The 18,277-nt window shown below is 39.9% G+C and overlaps 1 protein-coding gene across 3 annotated transcripts in view; it reads left to right on the top strand.

Moving 5' to 3' along the window:
- Positions 1-3,538, top strand: part of rras2 (RAS related 2) — a 95,559-nt gene extending 92,021 nt beyond the window's left edge. For all 3 annotated transcript variants that reach the window (XM_043705818.2, XM_043705819.2, XM_043705820.2), the window contains exon 6: positions 801-3,538. In XM_043705818.2, coding sequence (XP_043561753.1) covers positions 801-888 — 88 coding nt within the window. In that variant the 3' untranslated portion in view covers positions 889-3,538. The remainder of the gene's footprint in view (positions 1-800) is intronic.
- The last annotated feature ends 14,739 nt before the right edge of the window (positions 3,539-18,277 follow it).

Raw genomic sequence — 18,277 nt, forward strand, 5'->3', positions numbered from 1 at the left:
AAGGACTGCATATGCATATTCATATTCAACTTTACAGTTGAAATTTAGTGAACAGAGAAGTTGGAAGTGATACTTCCAAAGTACATAGAGGCAAAATATGCAAAATGGTACAATCTTAAAGGTAGCATATGAGCAGAGTTATTTAGGGGTTCACTTAAACACATCTCTGACGATGTCAAAACAAGTAAGAGTCTTTTTAAAGCTTCGAGGATTCTTGGCTTTACAAGTAGAATCCAAAAGTAGGACGATAATGCTGAACAGTTAGAAATTGCAACTTTGGCCTCAGCTGGTGTATTTTCTTAGTCCGGGGCAACAGCCTTCACTGAAGGCCTTTTAAGAGGGTGCAAAGGAACAGCAATAAGATGGTCCCAGAGTTGATGAGATTCACTTAGTGGAGAGACTGGAGAAGTTTAGGGCTGGAGTAGAATGGGGTAAGGCAAGATTGCAATTGTTTGAGTTAGTAGAAAAAATAAGGATAAACTGTTTCCATTGGCAGAATGGTTATTATCCAGAAGAGAGAACTGGTCAAAGAGCCAGATGGGGGAATCAGAATCTTTTTGTGATGTTCTGGATTGCAAAATCTCATGGGCTATTGACAACTGGTCGAACAGCAATTTTGAAAATGTTGGCAAAAAAGTAAATCTGCAAGGCTGTGAACAAAAAGTGAGGGATTAGAACTAATTGTTCGTTCTGTGTGATTGGCCAAATGGTGATCATTTCTGCTCTACAATACTATAAAACTATGTTTTCAGGCAAAAAGAGAATAATTGACTTGTCTTTTTCTCTCGTCCTCCTTGCAGAAGATTTCAAGAGCAAGAATGTCCTCCTTCTCCAGAACCTTCACGGAATGAGAAAGATAGTAGTGGCTGTCACTGTGTCCTATTTTGAGATGTTGTTCCTGTACTCACCCAGATTTGCCAAACCACATGTTCCTATTTCTGCCTTCAGAATCCTTTTGTGTGTCTATCAGTATTGCCCCTTTACCTGCATGCTTACTGTTTGGCCGCAGAGAGCCTTAGTCTGATGAAGAAATTTGCTGTGTAATGCTCTTGAGGAGCAGGGAATTTTGCCACTCTTTCCTCAAGATTCCAGGTTAAATTTTAAGGAAACAAACACTAAGGCTGCTACTGAGTATGTTGCAGTTCTATTTGTGTCTCAGTTCTATTTGTTTCAGGAATGATATTTCTACTAATTATGAAAGAAAATTTGGAATGTAAGTTGATTTGAGCTAATTTGCCTTGTGAAGTGTTTTAAAATCCATGCTTACATGTCTTGTCCCAAGTGCCATTTAACTTCTAGTGCTATGGTTACATGCTAATCAGCTATTGTACATAAGGATCCTTTATTTCCAAGAAAAAAAGTTGATAATGAAGAAAGGGCAGCAAGTAAGAGTGAACTGACTTTTATTTTGCCCTGGATAACACACACAGAAATAAGCCTTAAACAGCACTTCATTGTTGGTAAGAGTCTGAGTTTCATGTAATGCTGCAGTTTGTTCCAGTGGCCAAATCCAGTCAGTCTACTGTATTTATTTTAACAGTCCAGAGAGATTTTCAAGAAACAATGTGGCTAAGAATCTGTGATCTCACTGGACATGAACATTCTAGATTTTCTTTTTTATTATTTTAAAACAATTTCACATCATTGTTGAGGAGTTCCAAGTCTTTCTATTTGTCTTCCTTTGATGTGAGTGTATTTTGGGATAAGGGATTCAAAGTGCTAAATTGTAGTTGATTTTTTCCTCATGTAATATAAAGAGATGGAATTGATCCTTCCATTGAAGATGATTAAATGTTTTGCTATATACTTTTATACATTATTTTCTTATCAAACTAGTTAACAAGTATTTTTATATGTTTGTAAACAAATATGCTTCCACAGCATAACGTGTGTATATGTAAAGATGAGTATTTAATTCTCACATTTCACTTTTAACTGACAATTATACGTATAATTTACAAAACTGTGGTAGTCCTTTCCTGATGTCCTCATAGCAGCTGAATGTGTCCAGCTATATGTGGTCATGTGCCTGCAAAATGTACCTACAGAGTTTTACAAGATTTTCCAGAATACTCTGACCAGGTATTACAAAGATGGATCTACTTCATAAGTGTGGAATTTGAGAAACTCCTGCTGATATTTTTTAGGTTTGACTGTGAATGGTCTCTGAGTACAAGTTCAGCAGATTTGTAACTTGGTTTGAGATTTGCTCTTTGAGCTGGATCATTGAAAGGTTGTACACAACTATTCTGATACTGACCATAAATCAACTTCTTGAAGTTTGATCATACTATACCCTTGTATAGCTTCTGGTGCTAGAATAAAAGATGATTAATTTGAAGAAGACCAAATATTTTATCTCTGTCTCTCGCTTGCTGTGACACTTTCTCCCTTCTGCTTATGTATGTATTATACTCGATGTATTTCTGGTCACTGTCTTGGTCTTTGACCATCAACCAGAAGGTAGGTTGGTGATTTTCTTTTTTTTTCCTCTTGAAGTGGTTTATTCCAGTTACCATGCAATTCATGGTCTAGAAGTCTGTTCTCAGAAGGTTGACTCTGAAATTTGTATTGGCTACATGACAGTTTTTGCAAAATCTATGTGCATTGAGTATTTAACTGAAAGAGATGATGAGGCAGTATGAGTATTGCAGGTGTTGCCTTCTTTGCAAAGAACAACTATGTGATACTTAAAGTCAGCATTTTTCAGAAATATTACGAAGCTCCACATTCTGTTGGTAAGGAGGGCATGTCTGAGAGAACTCCCCATAGATACGTGAATGGATAATATGCTGGTTATGGGGAAGTTGGTTAACTTAGGTTGAACTGAGCCATTGCAGGCATGTTCCAAAATTTGGCCTAGGGTGAAGTTTATCAGAAAGTCTTTTGAGTTCTTTTACTGCTCCAACTACATTTGTAAAATCTACTATTATGACTTAATCATATTCAAACCAAGGATATTATGAATTTAATGATTTCAGAGATGGGAAACATTTCGCCTTTCATTATTTGGAGTGTAGATGCAATTTGGATTCAGAATCGCCATCTAATAATACAAAAAATACCTTTCAGCATATCACGCATTTGCTGGCTGTTTATTGCAACAGTCCAATTAGTCTCACTTCCTCACTCTTTACGCATTATCCTACTTTTTTTTAACTTTGATCTTCCCTCTAATATTGTTTGAAAGTTAAATGTATACGATATGTATGAACATAGTAAAATGGTGGGCAAACTACATTTACTGCTTCCATCAGCCTTTCATGCAGTGCAGTCTTGATCAGTGATTATCATGCAAAAACAATTCACATCTGCTGTCTGCTTTTGCCAGTTGTCATTTCTGAAACTGAAACAGTTTCTCTTAATTTGTTTTAATTTTATATTTGTTTCTGCAGAAATATACAATCAGGACTTGACATTAATTTTCATAGCTTCATTAATTTTCTGAACAAAACGGTCATAAATGCTAATGTTATGCTAGTGTGGTTGGAGAAAGAAGAAAATGTTTTTCTTTCTAAATAAAGAAACCACTTGCATTCATATTGTGTCTTTCCTGGACTGAGTGTCCCAAAGGACTTCACAAGCAATCATGTAGTTATGAAGTGCTGTTCTAATGGGAGTGTTATGGGCCAGGCCAGACCACCTCAAAACGCTTTAAAAAGATAGCCCTTGTTCTTGTTTTAATGTCAGATGTTAAGTGGATATTCCAGGAATGATGCAGCTGGTCAATCCACTCTGCTTTAAGCAAATCAGAATTTATTTACACACTACAGTTGAAATATGAACAAAAGAAAACAAATTTAAAATTGCAACTATTTGGAAACCTAACCAACTTGAAAACACAACTTAACAAAGGAGCTGTTCCAATACCCACAACATTCCAAAAACACACACCCTTTGGCAAATGGTAAATTCAAACTCAGGTTCCTGCAGGCAAGAGAGATTGCAGAGAGAGGAGTCATGCAAGAAACATCTGTTGAAGCATGGAATCATTTTTCACTGTAACAACTTCTCTGCTACCAGCAGTTTCTGACTGCCTGCTAAAACAAACCAAACGAGAAAAAAACCTTTGTTTAAAGTAGACTTCCAGACATTTTGCCACCTCTGCCTTTACAACCCCTCTTGGGAAAAAAAACAAGGACAAAATAGGGTGGCATTGTCACACGAGAATCGGGAGATAAGTCAATAAACTTGTACCTAGTTAAGTACCCCAAACAGAAACAAGACAAGTGGTGTTTCATGTCCTGAAACAGACTTGCTACCACAGCCACATTTCCTTCCTCAGCACCTGCCGATGGAACTGACTGACCCCGAATGGACTCTGGACTACATTCAGACCAACACAATTTTGACTCAACCAGGACAACCAGTACCTGCAACAAATCCGAACCTGCAACTGCAAGATGTGCAAAACTTGCACCCACACCTCCCCCCTCACCTCCCTCCAAGGTCCCAATGGACCCTTCCATATCCATCGCAAATTCACCTGCACCTTCACACACATCATTTACTGTATCTGCTGCACCTGATGTGGTCCCCTCTACATTGGGGAGACAGGCCGCCTACTTGCGGAACGTTTCAGAGAACACCACTGGGATACCCACACCAACCAACCCAACCGCCCTGTGGCTGAACACTTTAACTCCCCCTCCCACTCCACCAAGGACATGCAGGTCCTTGGCCACCTCCATCGTCAGATCCTGGTCACACGACGCCTGGAGGAAGAGCGCCTCATTTTCCACCTAGGAACCCTCCAACCACAAGGGATGAATGTAGATTTCTCCAGCTTCCTCATTTCCCCTCCCCCCACCTTATCTCAGTTCCAACCCCCGGATTCAGCACCGCCCTCTTGACCTGCAATCTTCTTCCTGACATCTCCGCCCCACCCCCTCTCCGGCCTATCACCCTCACCTCCTTCCATCGTATTCCCAGCGCCCACCCCCCCCCACCTTTTATCTCAGCCCGCTTGGCACACCAGCCTCATTCCTGAAGAAGGACTTATGCCTGAAGCGTCGATTCTCCTGCTCCTTGGATGCTGCCTGGCCTGCTGCACTTTTCCAGCACCACATTTTTCGACAAGTGGTAGATTGTCAGTGTGTTTGATTTTTGACATGGTAATATTTCAATGCCCCTTTCTTGCAGTGCTGCCATGTGATCTTTTCTAACCATGTCAAAACAAATGCTTGTTTTATTTAAAGCATGACACTTCCAGCTGTGTAATGAGCTATAACCTAGAAACCTCACTCTAATTTATAATGACATGGGTTTAAGTCCTGTCATGACAGATGGTGAAATTTGTAATTAATTTAGTTTCCAGATTATTTATATATTATCTCCAATGGCCTTACAGTTTGCTTATTGTAAGACTTCTGGCTGACATGAGACTCGTAACCCATAGCAATGTGGTTGGTTCTTAATTGCCCTGTGAAATGGCTTAGCAAGCCAATTTCATCAAATTTGTTACAAATCCCAAAATAAAAGGAATGAAACTAGTCAGATCACACAATGTTGACCTAGGCCCTTGAACTGACAAAGGCAAACCCAGCCTTGCTACTCCTACAAAGTTCTCCTTGCTAACATCCTGGTGATTTCGCAAAAACTAGGGAAAGCTGCCTGAAGACTAGTCAAGCAAGGCTGACATTGCCTGTGAGAGAAGATTCTGTATGACTGTGTCCTAATGGTAGGTCAGAAGCACCAGTGGTGGAGGCAGAGTGATAAACAGTTGGGAGGGAGTGGCCTGAGGAGTCTGCAACATGGTACCAGTTCAAACATAAGTAATGAAGTGTCTTCTAATTGTCCAGAAATGTCTTATGCACTAAAAACTAGACAACAGTGATCAGGCCACTTCCAGCACATGTCTATTCTCAGTTCACCAGCAAAGAGGTCACTGACAGTACTATCAAGTGGCACCTACTCCACAGTAATCTGCTCAATGGTGCTCTGTTCAGGTTTTGCCTGGGCCACATTGCTCCTGCCCTCATTACAGCCAGACAATGGCAAACCCAGTCCTATCAATCCTGCAAAGTCCTCCATGTTAACATTTTGGAGCTTGTGCCAAATAGGAAAACTGGCATTGGACAAAAGAACTAGACTCCAGAGATGAGAATGAGTATCCTTGATATTAAGCTGACATGAAATGTGTCAATGTTTGTTAGTAAAACTGAGGTCAATTGGAACTGGGGTTGTGGGTTGGTGGAAAATGATCTTTCTGCTGGTTGGAGCCATATCTAGCACAAAGAAAGATGGGGTTAGTTGTTGGCGGAACCAATGATAAGAACCCATGTAAACCTATAAAACTTTTGATTCCAACTTACATTTTTAACACTGCTATAGCCAAATGAACAACTACAGATGTAAATTCCAGTGCTTTCTGGATGAGGTGTCAAGGGACTTTCAAAGGGGCAGAGTTAAAAGGGACTGCAAACTGGTCATTTCTTGGGCATTACAGTCAGTTCTTCTTGTGCAACCCTGTCGTATAGAAAAGTTGCGCTTTATAAATGGCACTGTAATTGTGTTACAGCCAACAAGTTTTAACAGTTCGTGCTGCAGTGCTGCCCAATTCGTCAATTGCTAGCGAATTTGCATTGATGAAATGTGCTTTATGACAGAATGACCTGTATCTCATACTCAAAAGAATTTCAACTAATAAAGGTCTATAAGTTCAAAATTGACTGCTTAACTATCAACATTCTACCATCCACTTTTTGCAAATAATTTAGATGCTGATGCATATATTTTTGGACAAACTTCTCACGGCCAAACAAAGCATGTCCGTAGTTGTCATGCATTTCATAACTTACTCTCTTGGTACCTCATGAAATGCTAATGAAATTAGATCTTTGGTCAGAAAGGAGAAAGTGAGGACTACAGATGCTGGAGATCAAAGTTGAAACGTGTGCTGTTGGAAATGCACAGTTGGTCAGGCAGCATCTGAGGAGCAGGAGAGTCAATGTTTCAAGCATAGCTCCTCTTCAAGGTATGACTCTGCTGTGCCTTGGATGCTGCCTGACCAGGTGTTCTTTTCCGACAGCACACTTATCAATTTTTTGGTCAGAAACAAAGGTATCCACAAGGGAGGGCATTGTTAGAAATTAACCATGAGGTGACCTCTGGGAGCAAGTGACTAAAGAAGCCAATCCTGTTAATTCTGTGACATTTTGTATCTTTTGTAAAACTGAGAACTTTGGAACTTTGTTCAGTGTCTGTTTGTAATGTCAATAATTTCAATCCAAGAGCATCCCTGCACAAGTTTCTCAGGGTGGTAGAATTTCTAATCTCTGTTCAGAGATGTTATAAATGTCTGAAGCAGGTGGGAATTGAACCGTGGCCTGCTGCTTTGGAGGGAGCGACACTATTACAAAACAATAGCTCCTAGTTGCCCAATAATCTTCAATTACTTCATCAATGGCTGACCTTCTGTCATAAAGTATGAGTGGGAATGTTTTGCTAATGATTCTATCATTATCAGAATGATCGACTCTTCAGATACTGAATCTGTCTGTGTACATTGGCAGCAAGACCTAGACAACAAATTGGTTTTAGAGTAGGTGGCAAATAATTGTGGCAAAAACCACACAAGTGCCAGACAATGATCATCTTCAACAAAAGAGAATCTAAGCACAGCATAGCAATTTACAAAAAAGTGGTACTCCTCTACTATGAACATCATAAAATTGAGTCGGAAGTAAGGAGGTATGTGGCAAGTAACTCTTATCCTGATTCCCAACATCTGTCATGGAATACTCACTTTCCGGCATGGGTGCAATTTACAGACTACAGAGCAGTCCATTGGCACTTCATCCACCACCTTCAGTGTTCGCTCTTTTCAGTTCAGTGCCAATGTACAATGGCAATAGTTTGTATCATCTGCGAGATGTAGTGCAGGAATTCATGAATCCTTCTTCAACAGCTCGTTCAAAGTTATGACCTAGACAGATAAGTGTAGCACATACTTTGGAACAGCACCACCGGCAAATTCCCCTCTAAACTGCACACCATCATGACTTCATAGAACCTTTAGTGTGGAAGCAAACCATTTGCCCCATTGAGTCAGCATCCACCCTCTAAGGAGCATACCACCCTGACCCTATCCCTGTAACCCTACATTTCCTGTCGTCAATCCACTGAACCTGTACATCTTTAGATTGTGGGAGGAAACTGGAGCACATGGAGGGGACCCACACAGACACTGGGAGAACATGCAGACTCCACACTGACTGTCACCCATGGCTGGAATTTAATTCAGCTCCTTGGCACTGAGAGGCAACAATGCTAACCACTAAGCTACTTGTAACTCCATCACCGTTGTCAACATCCCACAAACTCCGTTCCTATCAGTACTGTAGGTGCCCTACACTTAAAGGAGTGCAACGGTCCATGGGCAGTAAAGACTGGAATAGCCAACAGTGCCCATATTTAATGAATGAATATTTTAAAAAGCTCATGAAATAAGACTCCAATCTTATACCTATTGAGTGTTCTTTTTATTTCTACACTGCAGGAACAACTATCTAGCCATCAGAAAATCCAGGCCAATATCTCTACCCTACCTAAAAGTTAATCTGGTCCACAGCTAATAATTTGGTAAACATTTGTTTTATCTACAAATATCCAGAATAATTGAACGTTGGATGGGTAAAACTACATACCTTTAACATGGGATAGCATTTGGACAGTAGTGTTTGAAACATTGGATTAATGTGTACTTGTCAGTTACTGCTTGAGATGAGATTATGGAAGAGTTAAAATTGCAAATATGCATTGATTTAGTCAGTTCATTATGTGATGGCACTAAGTACAGTGGATAAATTGTCTTTTATAAAGATGCACTTAGAGATCGGAAGGCCTAACATATTTACTGAATTGGAAGGAAAGTGCATTGTAAAATAAACTCAATATCTTAATGGTGATTCCTGAAGACAAATCAATCTAAAGCATAAACATGTTCTTATTCTTGTGCTAACAAGCATGGAATATAAATACAATTATCTATTATCAATTCAAAAACAGTGGAAAAATGCTGGGGTGGGGGTGGGGGGAGGTGGGGAATGTTGTGGTTATTATGACAGTGATATTGGGCCTTTTAACACAGTCAATCAAATCGTAAACTTTACAAACTTCCTCCAAAAATCTATTGGTAGCAGGCTTCTACGGTGTTTCACAGTTGTGATGTGCAATGCAGTTTCTGTTGAGACTTTTGCTGCATACCATCTTTATTCATGCTTTGATGGATGCATAGTGTCCTTAGATTTTTGAAAGTAATGTGTTGTTTAGAATAACTTTTGAAGAACCTTTTAAAAAAATAATAGATTGTGGTACAAAGGTGATATAAGTTGGCTTGGGTGGCAAGGCAATGATACAGGGGCTTTTGAAGGCAAACCAAAACATAGAGGTCGGCTAGGTGCAATTATGTTTCACAGGCAACGCTGTGGCATAAGTGGCAGTACATGAAATGATTGACTTTGACTTTCAAAAGAAAGCTGGATAAGCTCATGATCCTGGACAACCTTTTCAGGTTATGGAACAAAAACAATTGTGATATCAGTCAGCATGGTCTCCTGGAGCTTATTTCACAGTTGGGAGTTTCTTCACTGCAATAGCTCCACACAGGCTGGTGTCACTAAGTCACCCTTTATTTACATGAAGAAAGTCCTTGACAGCGATCCAGTTTCCTCAGAGCCAGCCCTGAGTGAACAGAACCTCTGACACTCCTGGGGTAGCACGGTGCCTCAGTAGTTAGCACTGCTGTCTCAGTGCCAGGGACTAGGGTTCAATTCCAGTCTTGGGCAACTGTCTGTGTTGAGTTTGCATGTTCTCCGTGTCTGTGTGGGTTTTCTCTCGGTCCAAAGATGTGCAGATTAGGTGAATTGGCAATGTTAAATTGCTCACAGTGTTCAGGGATGTGTAGGTTAGGTGCATTAGTCAGGGGAAATGTAGAGTAATAGGGTAGGTGAATGGGTCTGGGTGGGATACTGTTTGGAGGGTTGGTGTGGACTTGTTGGGCCAAATGGCCTGTTTCCACACTGTAGGGATTCTATAAATATGTCAGCCAGGGCTCCCTGATTGGGGCTATTAAACTGGTCCAATTAGACAACTCATTCTCTGGCTGACCTTGTTACCATCACTACATCCATAGCATTTCCTGAAAAAGTCCAGTTTTTTTTAATCTATCGTCTTCGTGGAGCTTGCAAAATCTTGCAAACAGCATTTGGTTAATGTATTTATAGGCTGTGCTATTCCTGGATGGGGCAAATTAAATAATGCAATTGGGCCTTTACAGTTAGCTTTTTGAAGTTTTTTTTTATTATGTAGTTCCGATACACTGAACAAGCTGAAGATTTTAGTACATTCTGAAAAAAGTCATTTATTTAAGTTAAAAACCATTAATGTGGCAGGATAAAGAGGCCAAGCAGCATTTTGCTCAATCATGCAATGATTAAAGGTAGCTTAGGGACTTAAGAGGAAAGAACTTTGAAAATAATAAATAGAGAATACTTGGATTTTAGAGTATCAACATTTTGACATTTTAAGTTATAGTTCAGTAGAAGATGGAAACAAGATCAATCTGATCTGGTGCAATGTTTGCAAAATCTATAGTATTACTGATGACTGTTCAATTTACTGTTCTTCATATCAAATGATTGTACTGTAATGAGAAAACTTTAAAATACAGCTCAAGGAATTCGACTTGAGCCCTGGTGATTATGTGGAGTTTGCATGTTCTCTCCATTGACTGCATGGGTTTCCTCCAGATACTCCGGTTTCCTCCCACAGTCCAAAGATGTGCAGGTTAGGTGGATTAGCCATGGGAAGTGCAGGGTTATGAGGATAGGGTGGGAGACTCTGGACTGTCGGTGTGAACTTGATGGGTCAAATGGCCTGCTTCCACCCTGTAGAGATTCTATAATTATCTTATAGTCTTGGACATGAAGCACTGTGGGAACTAGTACAGTCTCGAAATTAAATTCAGCAAAACAATTTAATTCTAATTTTTGATTGTTTTTTTGGAGATGTCATTTAAATTCTGGTTATCAAATATAAGATGAAAGCCCTTAACTGGGCTGTAGATAGTGAAGGTGTTGCTATTACAGGGAGTACCGCCAAAGCTGCTTTATTTAATTAGAAGTGACAAAAGCCTGGTAGTTTCCTGAAATTTACAGAGGAATAGTGTAGCATATTTAATAGATGGAAAAAATTGAATGAATAGATAATGGGAAATTATGCAGATTAGAAACTCAGATCCATATTGTGGAGGAGTAACTTTAACCTAAGTGGTCTGTAAAAATGTGCCAGCATCCAAAATAAAATATTGGTGTTATTAATGACATTAATTAGAATTGTGACTAAAACATGACTGCAATCATATTTGTCTCTGGCCAAATATTTTGCTTTTCTTTAGCCTTCTCTTCGGCCCATCTTTCAGGATTTGAGTATGTTAGTCACCTGTTGCAATAAAAGACCCAATTTATTGGGCTACATGTGGTTAACATTTAATGTTAAATTCTTAGAAAAAAGCTGATTGCACATCCTCTTTGGAAGTCAGGAGTAAAATTGCATAATAACTTATCCCAGGTTTTTTTTTTATCAGGCATTAGGAGGGAAAGTGACATTTAGCTGGACACTTTGTTAATTCCATGTCTCTCATTCTAACTAAAGCAGGTCAACATAAATACTTGCCTGCCAATTTCAAAAGAAGTTGAAAAATTTGACAAACTGCTTTAGGCTGTAAGACAAATAAGGAGATCTTTCAAAATATCTTTCTGCACCAGTTGGCTATTTCTTTTAAAGCCAAATCTTCTCAATGACGCAATCCTCCCAAACCTTTAATTAGCGCCAGGATCTAATCAAGATTGTTACAAATATGAAATAATTTGAGGATCAGAACTAGAATGCTTAAAATGCTGCAATCAATGGTGCAGACTTTTTCTTGCTGACTGCCGTATATAGCTTGGTTAATTTTTAAAAACTTCAATCTATTAAGCTCCAATAAGTTCAAGAACGTCCAGACCCTAAATACTAACAACTCTTTTGAACTTTTAAATTCATAGAAGTGTTGAAACCTGCTTAGTGCATTGGCTTTGTTGCAGTGAAATCTTTTTACACTGACTGCCGTTGACACAACAAAATTTCAGAGTAAACCTGCTTCCTTTTTAGGTAATGAGATCAGGAAACTGAAACATCTCTTGAACGAATGCCAATCATTCTTCCCTTTGACTTTTAGCTTCAAATAGCTTTTTATTCTTTGTCAGTATGTTGTCTTTTATTTTCTTGCCACTCCTGAAGAAAAGTCATTATTTCAAATCCTGCTCAATGTTTTCATCTCAACCGATTCCATATTTAGCATGGTAGTTTTTCTACTCTGCTCATGTCTGTAGCTTTTTGAGAAAGTGGAAGGTTTTCCTTCAACTTGCCACTCCTTGAATTGCTTGAATTTTTCTTGTCGGACCTTTGGTGGTGTTCGCAGCCCCATTTTATCTAAAATGTCATTACCTTAAATTTTATCATCATTTCCAACTTCCACATTATCCGAGCTACTTGACCAACATGTGCATCTTCATCTGCTTTAAGAACTGTTATCAGACTATTCCACTCTACCTCTTATCTCCTCCCAGGTCACCATCCCGCATTTGAACATTAAGCCTCCATTTTCTAATTAGTTTCATAACTCCTCAGGGCAACTACACCACAAATCTATTCTTCAAATCTCTTTACAATCACCACATCTCTTTATTTCGATGCACATTTGAAGATTAACCAACAGGTCAGTCAACCATAATTACTATCTCCCCTTTCACATTGTTTACAAAAAAATGTCCCAAAGGATTCTGAAGAAGAACAGGGCAGTTCTTGATGATTAGATTAGATTACATTACATTACAGTGTGGAAACAGGCCCTTCGGCCCAACAAGTCCACACCGACCCGCCTGAGCGCAACCCACCCATACCCCTACATTTACCCCTTACTTAACACTACGGGCAATTGAGCATGGCCAATTCACCTTACCTGCACATCTTTGGACTGTGGGAGGAAACCGGAGCACCCGGAGGAAACCCACGCAGACACGGGGAGAACGTGCAAACTCCATACAGTCGCCTGAGGCGGGAATTGAACCCGGGTCTCTGGCGCTGTGAGGCAGCAGTGCTAACCACTGTGCCACCGTGCCGCCCACACAGTGATCTTGTTGTCTGGTATTTTGCGATGCGCAAATTGGCTGCTGCATCACCAAGAGCATGAAAGTGACAGTGCAAGTCTTTTAATTGGTTATAAAGCAATTTGCGGGAAGTTTCTGAAGTTGTGAAGGATGCACTATAAATGGAAAATACAAAAGATGTTTATGTTCCTCTTTCTACTTAAGAATCCAGACCTCCAGATAACTCCATTGAAATCAAGGCCTATCTCCAATGTTTCATTGACAAGGAGCTCTGGACCTTAATCACTTACCCTGTCTATCATTGAAGTTTGTTGTGACCTCTTTGAAGACCTGTAATGTGAGAGGACTGAATTTATGAAATGACCGCAATACATTATACCTGATTGCTGCAGTAAAAGTTTTAAAAACTAAAATCTAGTTGATCAATCCCAAGATTAGTGCAATTTAAACATACATTAGTAAGCACATTTCAATTGATATAAACTATAAATTACATGTTAAATAGAAGATGCAACAAAGCAAAGTCTCCTGGATTTAGTTAATGGTCCACTTAACATGTTTCTAATTTCACCAAGGCGTCGTCTTAGATTCCAGCTTACTACTTCAACACTTGGCCTGAAACCCAGCCAACAGCAGTATCCAACCAACAAGAGTTCCAAAGGCAAGCTGATATGATGCATGTGTACCATTTATGAAAGCCTGTCTTAGAGTGCTGTCAATCACAACAACCTCGGTAGGTTGTGATGTGCTAATGCTGTGACACTGAATGCTGGCTACAGGAGTAGCAGTCAAGACCAGTATACAAGTATGGTCTCCCAGTTAACATTGTATGTAGTTTTCTAATAAAAAATAATTTTTGAATCAATCCTTGACAAATGTTTGGCATATTTACATATTGCAGAAGAATGTAACGCTGATTCAAGTCACCCGACTAACATACATGATGTAAACTTTTAGTTCTGGACAAGCTTGTTTTCCTTTCCACCTATTTTGGAAATACCAGTCGGATTTCAATGTTCACTACCATGTTTTTGTTATTCTCATCTAGACCCTTCCAGATGTCACTGTGCCTCGTTTTATTTTTTCCCTCTCTACCCACTCGTTCGTATTTTACGACTTGACTTTCCTATTTTCCTGCTGTTCTCTCAATCTTGACTCCCTTTGTGCTTCTCTTGGTATTTTCTAAAGGGACTATTGTGACAGGGGCAACAATGACTGCTCTATACTTTTTTCCAACTGACCTGTCCGATGTACTTGATGAAGGTTAATCTTGTCAATCTCTTTATCCAGTCTGCTTGCCTCTCCTCGCACTGGCTTTTTGATCACTGTTGCTCAACAGTTCAAATAGCAACACCCTTTTTGCAGCATAGCTGAGTTCTTTGCCAACCAGAAACTTGCTGTGATTTGATCTAACATTTCCCTTGACACCACATCTGCCTATCTGTCTTGACCTTCTACCATTTAGCTGCCAGATCATCATGGGTAGATTACCACCAAATTCACCATCTGTTTTCCAATTTACCAATTCACTTTCTTCTGCCATGTCCCTTCCATTTAAAATCTTAGTTCCTAACACTCCCCTCCAAGCACCATAAACATTTCTTGCCAAGGTAGAATATCCTCATTGCTGTACTCCTTCAGACAGTTCTCTGCATTGATTGTCTTCTCATTCTTGATGACTTCCATCTCTATCTCAACTTCTCTCTCTCCTGAGTTCACTGCCCCCCCACCCCAACCACATCCTCCTATAATCTCTCCCTTCACATCAACTCTCTTAACCCATTTTGAAGGCCACTGCTAGATCTTAGCACCGTGTGTGGCTTTATCATTCTCCACTCACATTCCCCCTTTTTCTATTCTGAATTGTTTCATATATTTTGTTGAAAAAGACTATTCCCAGATTACTTGCAACTGCACTTTCAGGTCCCAACTTTCTAGTCTTTTACCTTCCATGACTTGAACTACTTTCCGTAAGTATTAAGTTACTAATACTTTAGTAAAGTGAAGTGGGAGTTTAGGGAGACTTTCCATGTTACTGATGATTATGTTTGCAGGAGTTGTCTTTGGTTGCGAATCCTATCAGATCGCATGGATTGGTTGGAGCTGCAGTTAGAGGCAATAAAGAATTTACAGGAGCTGGGAGTGTGATGGATGGCAGTTATAGGAAGGAAGAAAAGCTGCAGATGGGTTGCCACCAGGAAAGGCAGGAGAGGGGAGGCAGATAGCCACAAGAGACTCCTGTACTATCCCCAGCTCAAACAAATATGCTGTTTTGAGAAATGCAGGTGGTGAAGAATTTTCAGGGGAATGTAGCATGAACAGCCAAATTTCTGGTACTGAGAATGGCTCTAACACAATGAGGGGTACGTCAGGTTCCAAATGATTCATTGTGAGAGGGGACTCACTAGTCAGAGGGACAGACAGACGTTTCTATGGTTGGCAGTGAGAAATCAGAATGATGAGTTGCCTCCCTGGTGCCAGGATTAAGGATCTCGGGGTGCAGAATATTCTCAAAGGGGAGCGGGACCACCAGCAGGTCATTGTACACATTGGAACTAACAACATAGGAAGGGAAAGGGATGAGATTCTGAAGGGAGAATATAATAAGTTACGCAGAAATTTCAAAAGGAGGTCCTTAAGGGTACTAATATCTGGATTACTCCCAGTGACGAGCTAGTGAGAGTAGGAATGGGAGGATTGAGCAGATGATTGCGTGACTGAGGAGCTGGTGCAGGGGATTGTTTCTGAATCATTGGACTCTCTCTTCTGGGGTAGAAGTGACCTGTACAAGAAGAACGGATTCCACCTGAATTGGAAGGGGACCAATCTACTGGCAGGGAGATTTGCTTGAGGTACTCGAGAGGATTTAAACCAGTAAGGTGGGGTGGGGGTGAGGTGACAAGGGAAATAATGAGGAAAGAAATCAATCTGGGACTGGTGTACAGTTGGAAGAAAGAGTGAGTCAACAGTCAGTGCATGCCAGAACAAAGCAGAGAACAAGTTAGGACTGATGAATTCACCTGCATTTATTTCAATGCAAGAGGTCTAACAGGGAATGCAGATGAACTTGGCATGGTTAGGAACATGTAGAGTTACAACATTTAAAAGGCATCTGGATGGGAAGATGAATAAGAAGGATTTAGAGGGATATGGGCCAAATGCTGGCAAATGGGACTAGATTAGCTTGGGCTATCTGGTCAGCATGGACGTGTTAGACCGAAGGGTCTGTTTCCGTGCTGTACATCTCTATGACTCCGACTTGATTTGCCCAACTGCAATGTAACCTCCGCTTTAATGTTATTGTCTTCCTTCATTCTCAATGTTTTCTTTGACATGCAAGACCTTTCACTACATACTTCAATTCCTTCGAGGCTGCTGTGCACACCCTTTGTGCAGCCAGTTTACCTGCACAAAATTTTTTAAATTTGCCTGATGACCCTTTGTTTTGTGCATATCCAATCATTATGTATCAATAACTGGTGACAATACTATCAATTGCCTTGATCTCATTATTTGGAATTCCCTCCATTTTAGTGGTCATCATTTCACATATAAAAACCTTAACAAATTCATCATTTTGACCCAACTTGACAAAGTATTATACCAGGATTTGGACCTTTACAATTTTTTGTATTTTCTAACATGTTTTTGATCATAGATAAATCCAAGTTGTTTCTTAAAATAGTGAAATTACAATTACTTATTAAGACTTGGATAAGCAAAATAATCAAAGTATTTACTGTTGAGTCGAATAGTTTGCTGATTTTCCTTTGCTAGTTCAGTTGTTCCACAGTTGCTATTAGCTCTGTGATTTAACCGCAATACAAACTTTTCTGACACGTTTAATTTTTATTTGGAATTAATGAAACTGTTGTTTCCTACAATTTTTGCTAAGGGATAGCATCACAGCTGTACTGAGGGAGAATATTCCTGGAAATACATCCTGGGAAGTTTTTTGGGTGGAACTGAGAAATAAGAAAGGGATGATCACCTTATAGGGATTGTATTATAGACCACTTTAATAATTAGAAGGAAATTGAGAAACAAATTTTTAAGGAGATCTCTGTTATCTGTAAGAATAATAGGGTGGTTATGGTAAGGGATTTTAACTTACCAAACATAGACTGGGACTGCCATAGTGTTAAGGGTTTAGCTGGAGAGGAATTTAAGTGTGTACAATAAACTTTCCTGATTCAGTACGTGGATGTACCTACTAGAGAAGGTGCAAACGTTGACCTACTCTTCGGAAATAAGGTAGGGCAGGTGACTGAGGTGTCAGTGGGGAAGCACTTTGAGGCCAGCGACCATAATTCTAATAGTTTTAAGATAGTGATAGAAAGGATGGACCAGATCTAAAAGTTAAAGTTCTAAATTGGAGAAAGGCCAATTTTGACGGTATTAGGCAAGAACTTTCAAAACCTGATTGGACGCAGATGTTGGGAAAAGGGACAGCTGGAAAATGGGAAGCCTTCAGAAATGAGATAATGAGAGTCCAGAGGAAGTATATTCCTGTTAGGCTGAAAGGAAAGGCTGGTAGGTATAGGGAATGCTGGATAACTAAAGAAATTGAGGGTTTGGTTAAGAAAAAGAAGGAAGCATATGTCCGGTATAGACAGGATAGCTCGAGTGAATCCTTAAGAGTTAAAGGCAGTAAGAGTATACTTAAGAGAGAAACCAGGAGGGCAAAAAAGGGACATGAGATAGCTTTGGCAAATAGAGTTAAGGAGAATCCAAAGGGTGGTTACAAATATATTAAGGACAAAAGGGTAAATGGGGAGAGAATAGGGCCACTCAAAGATCAGCAAGGCAGTCTTTGTGTGGAGCCGCAGAAACTGGGGGAGAAACTAAACCAGTATTTTGCATCAGTATTTACTGTGGGAAACAGCATGGAAGATATAGAATGTAGAGAAATGTCCATATTAAAGAGAAGGAAGTGTCTTGAAACACAAAAGTGGATAAATCCCCAGGACCTAACTAGGTGTACCCTAGAACTGTGGGAAGCTAGGGAAGTGATTGCTGGGCCTCTTGCTGAGATATTGTTATCATCGATAGTCACAGGTGAGGTGCTGGAAGACTGGAGGTTGGCTAATGTGGTGCCACTGTTTAAGAAAGGTGGTAAGGACAAG

The sequence above is a fragment of the Chiloscyllium plagiosum genome, unplaced genomic scaffold, assembly GCF_037043375.1.
Source record: "Chiloscyllium plagiosum isolate Xiang-an unplaced genomic scaffold, Cpla_swu_hap1 HiC_scaffold_18, whole genome shotgun sequence".
NCBI lineage: Eukaryota > Metazoa > Chordata > Chondrichthyes > Orectolobiformes > Hemiscylliidae > Chiloscyllium > Chiloscyllium plagiosum.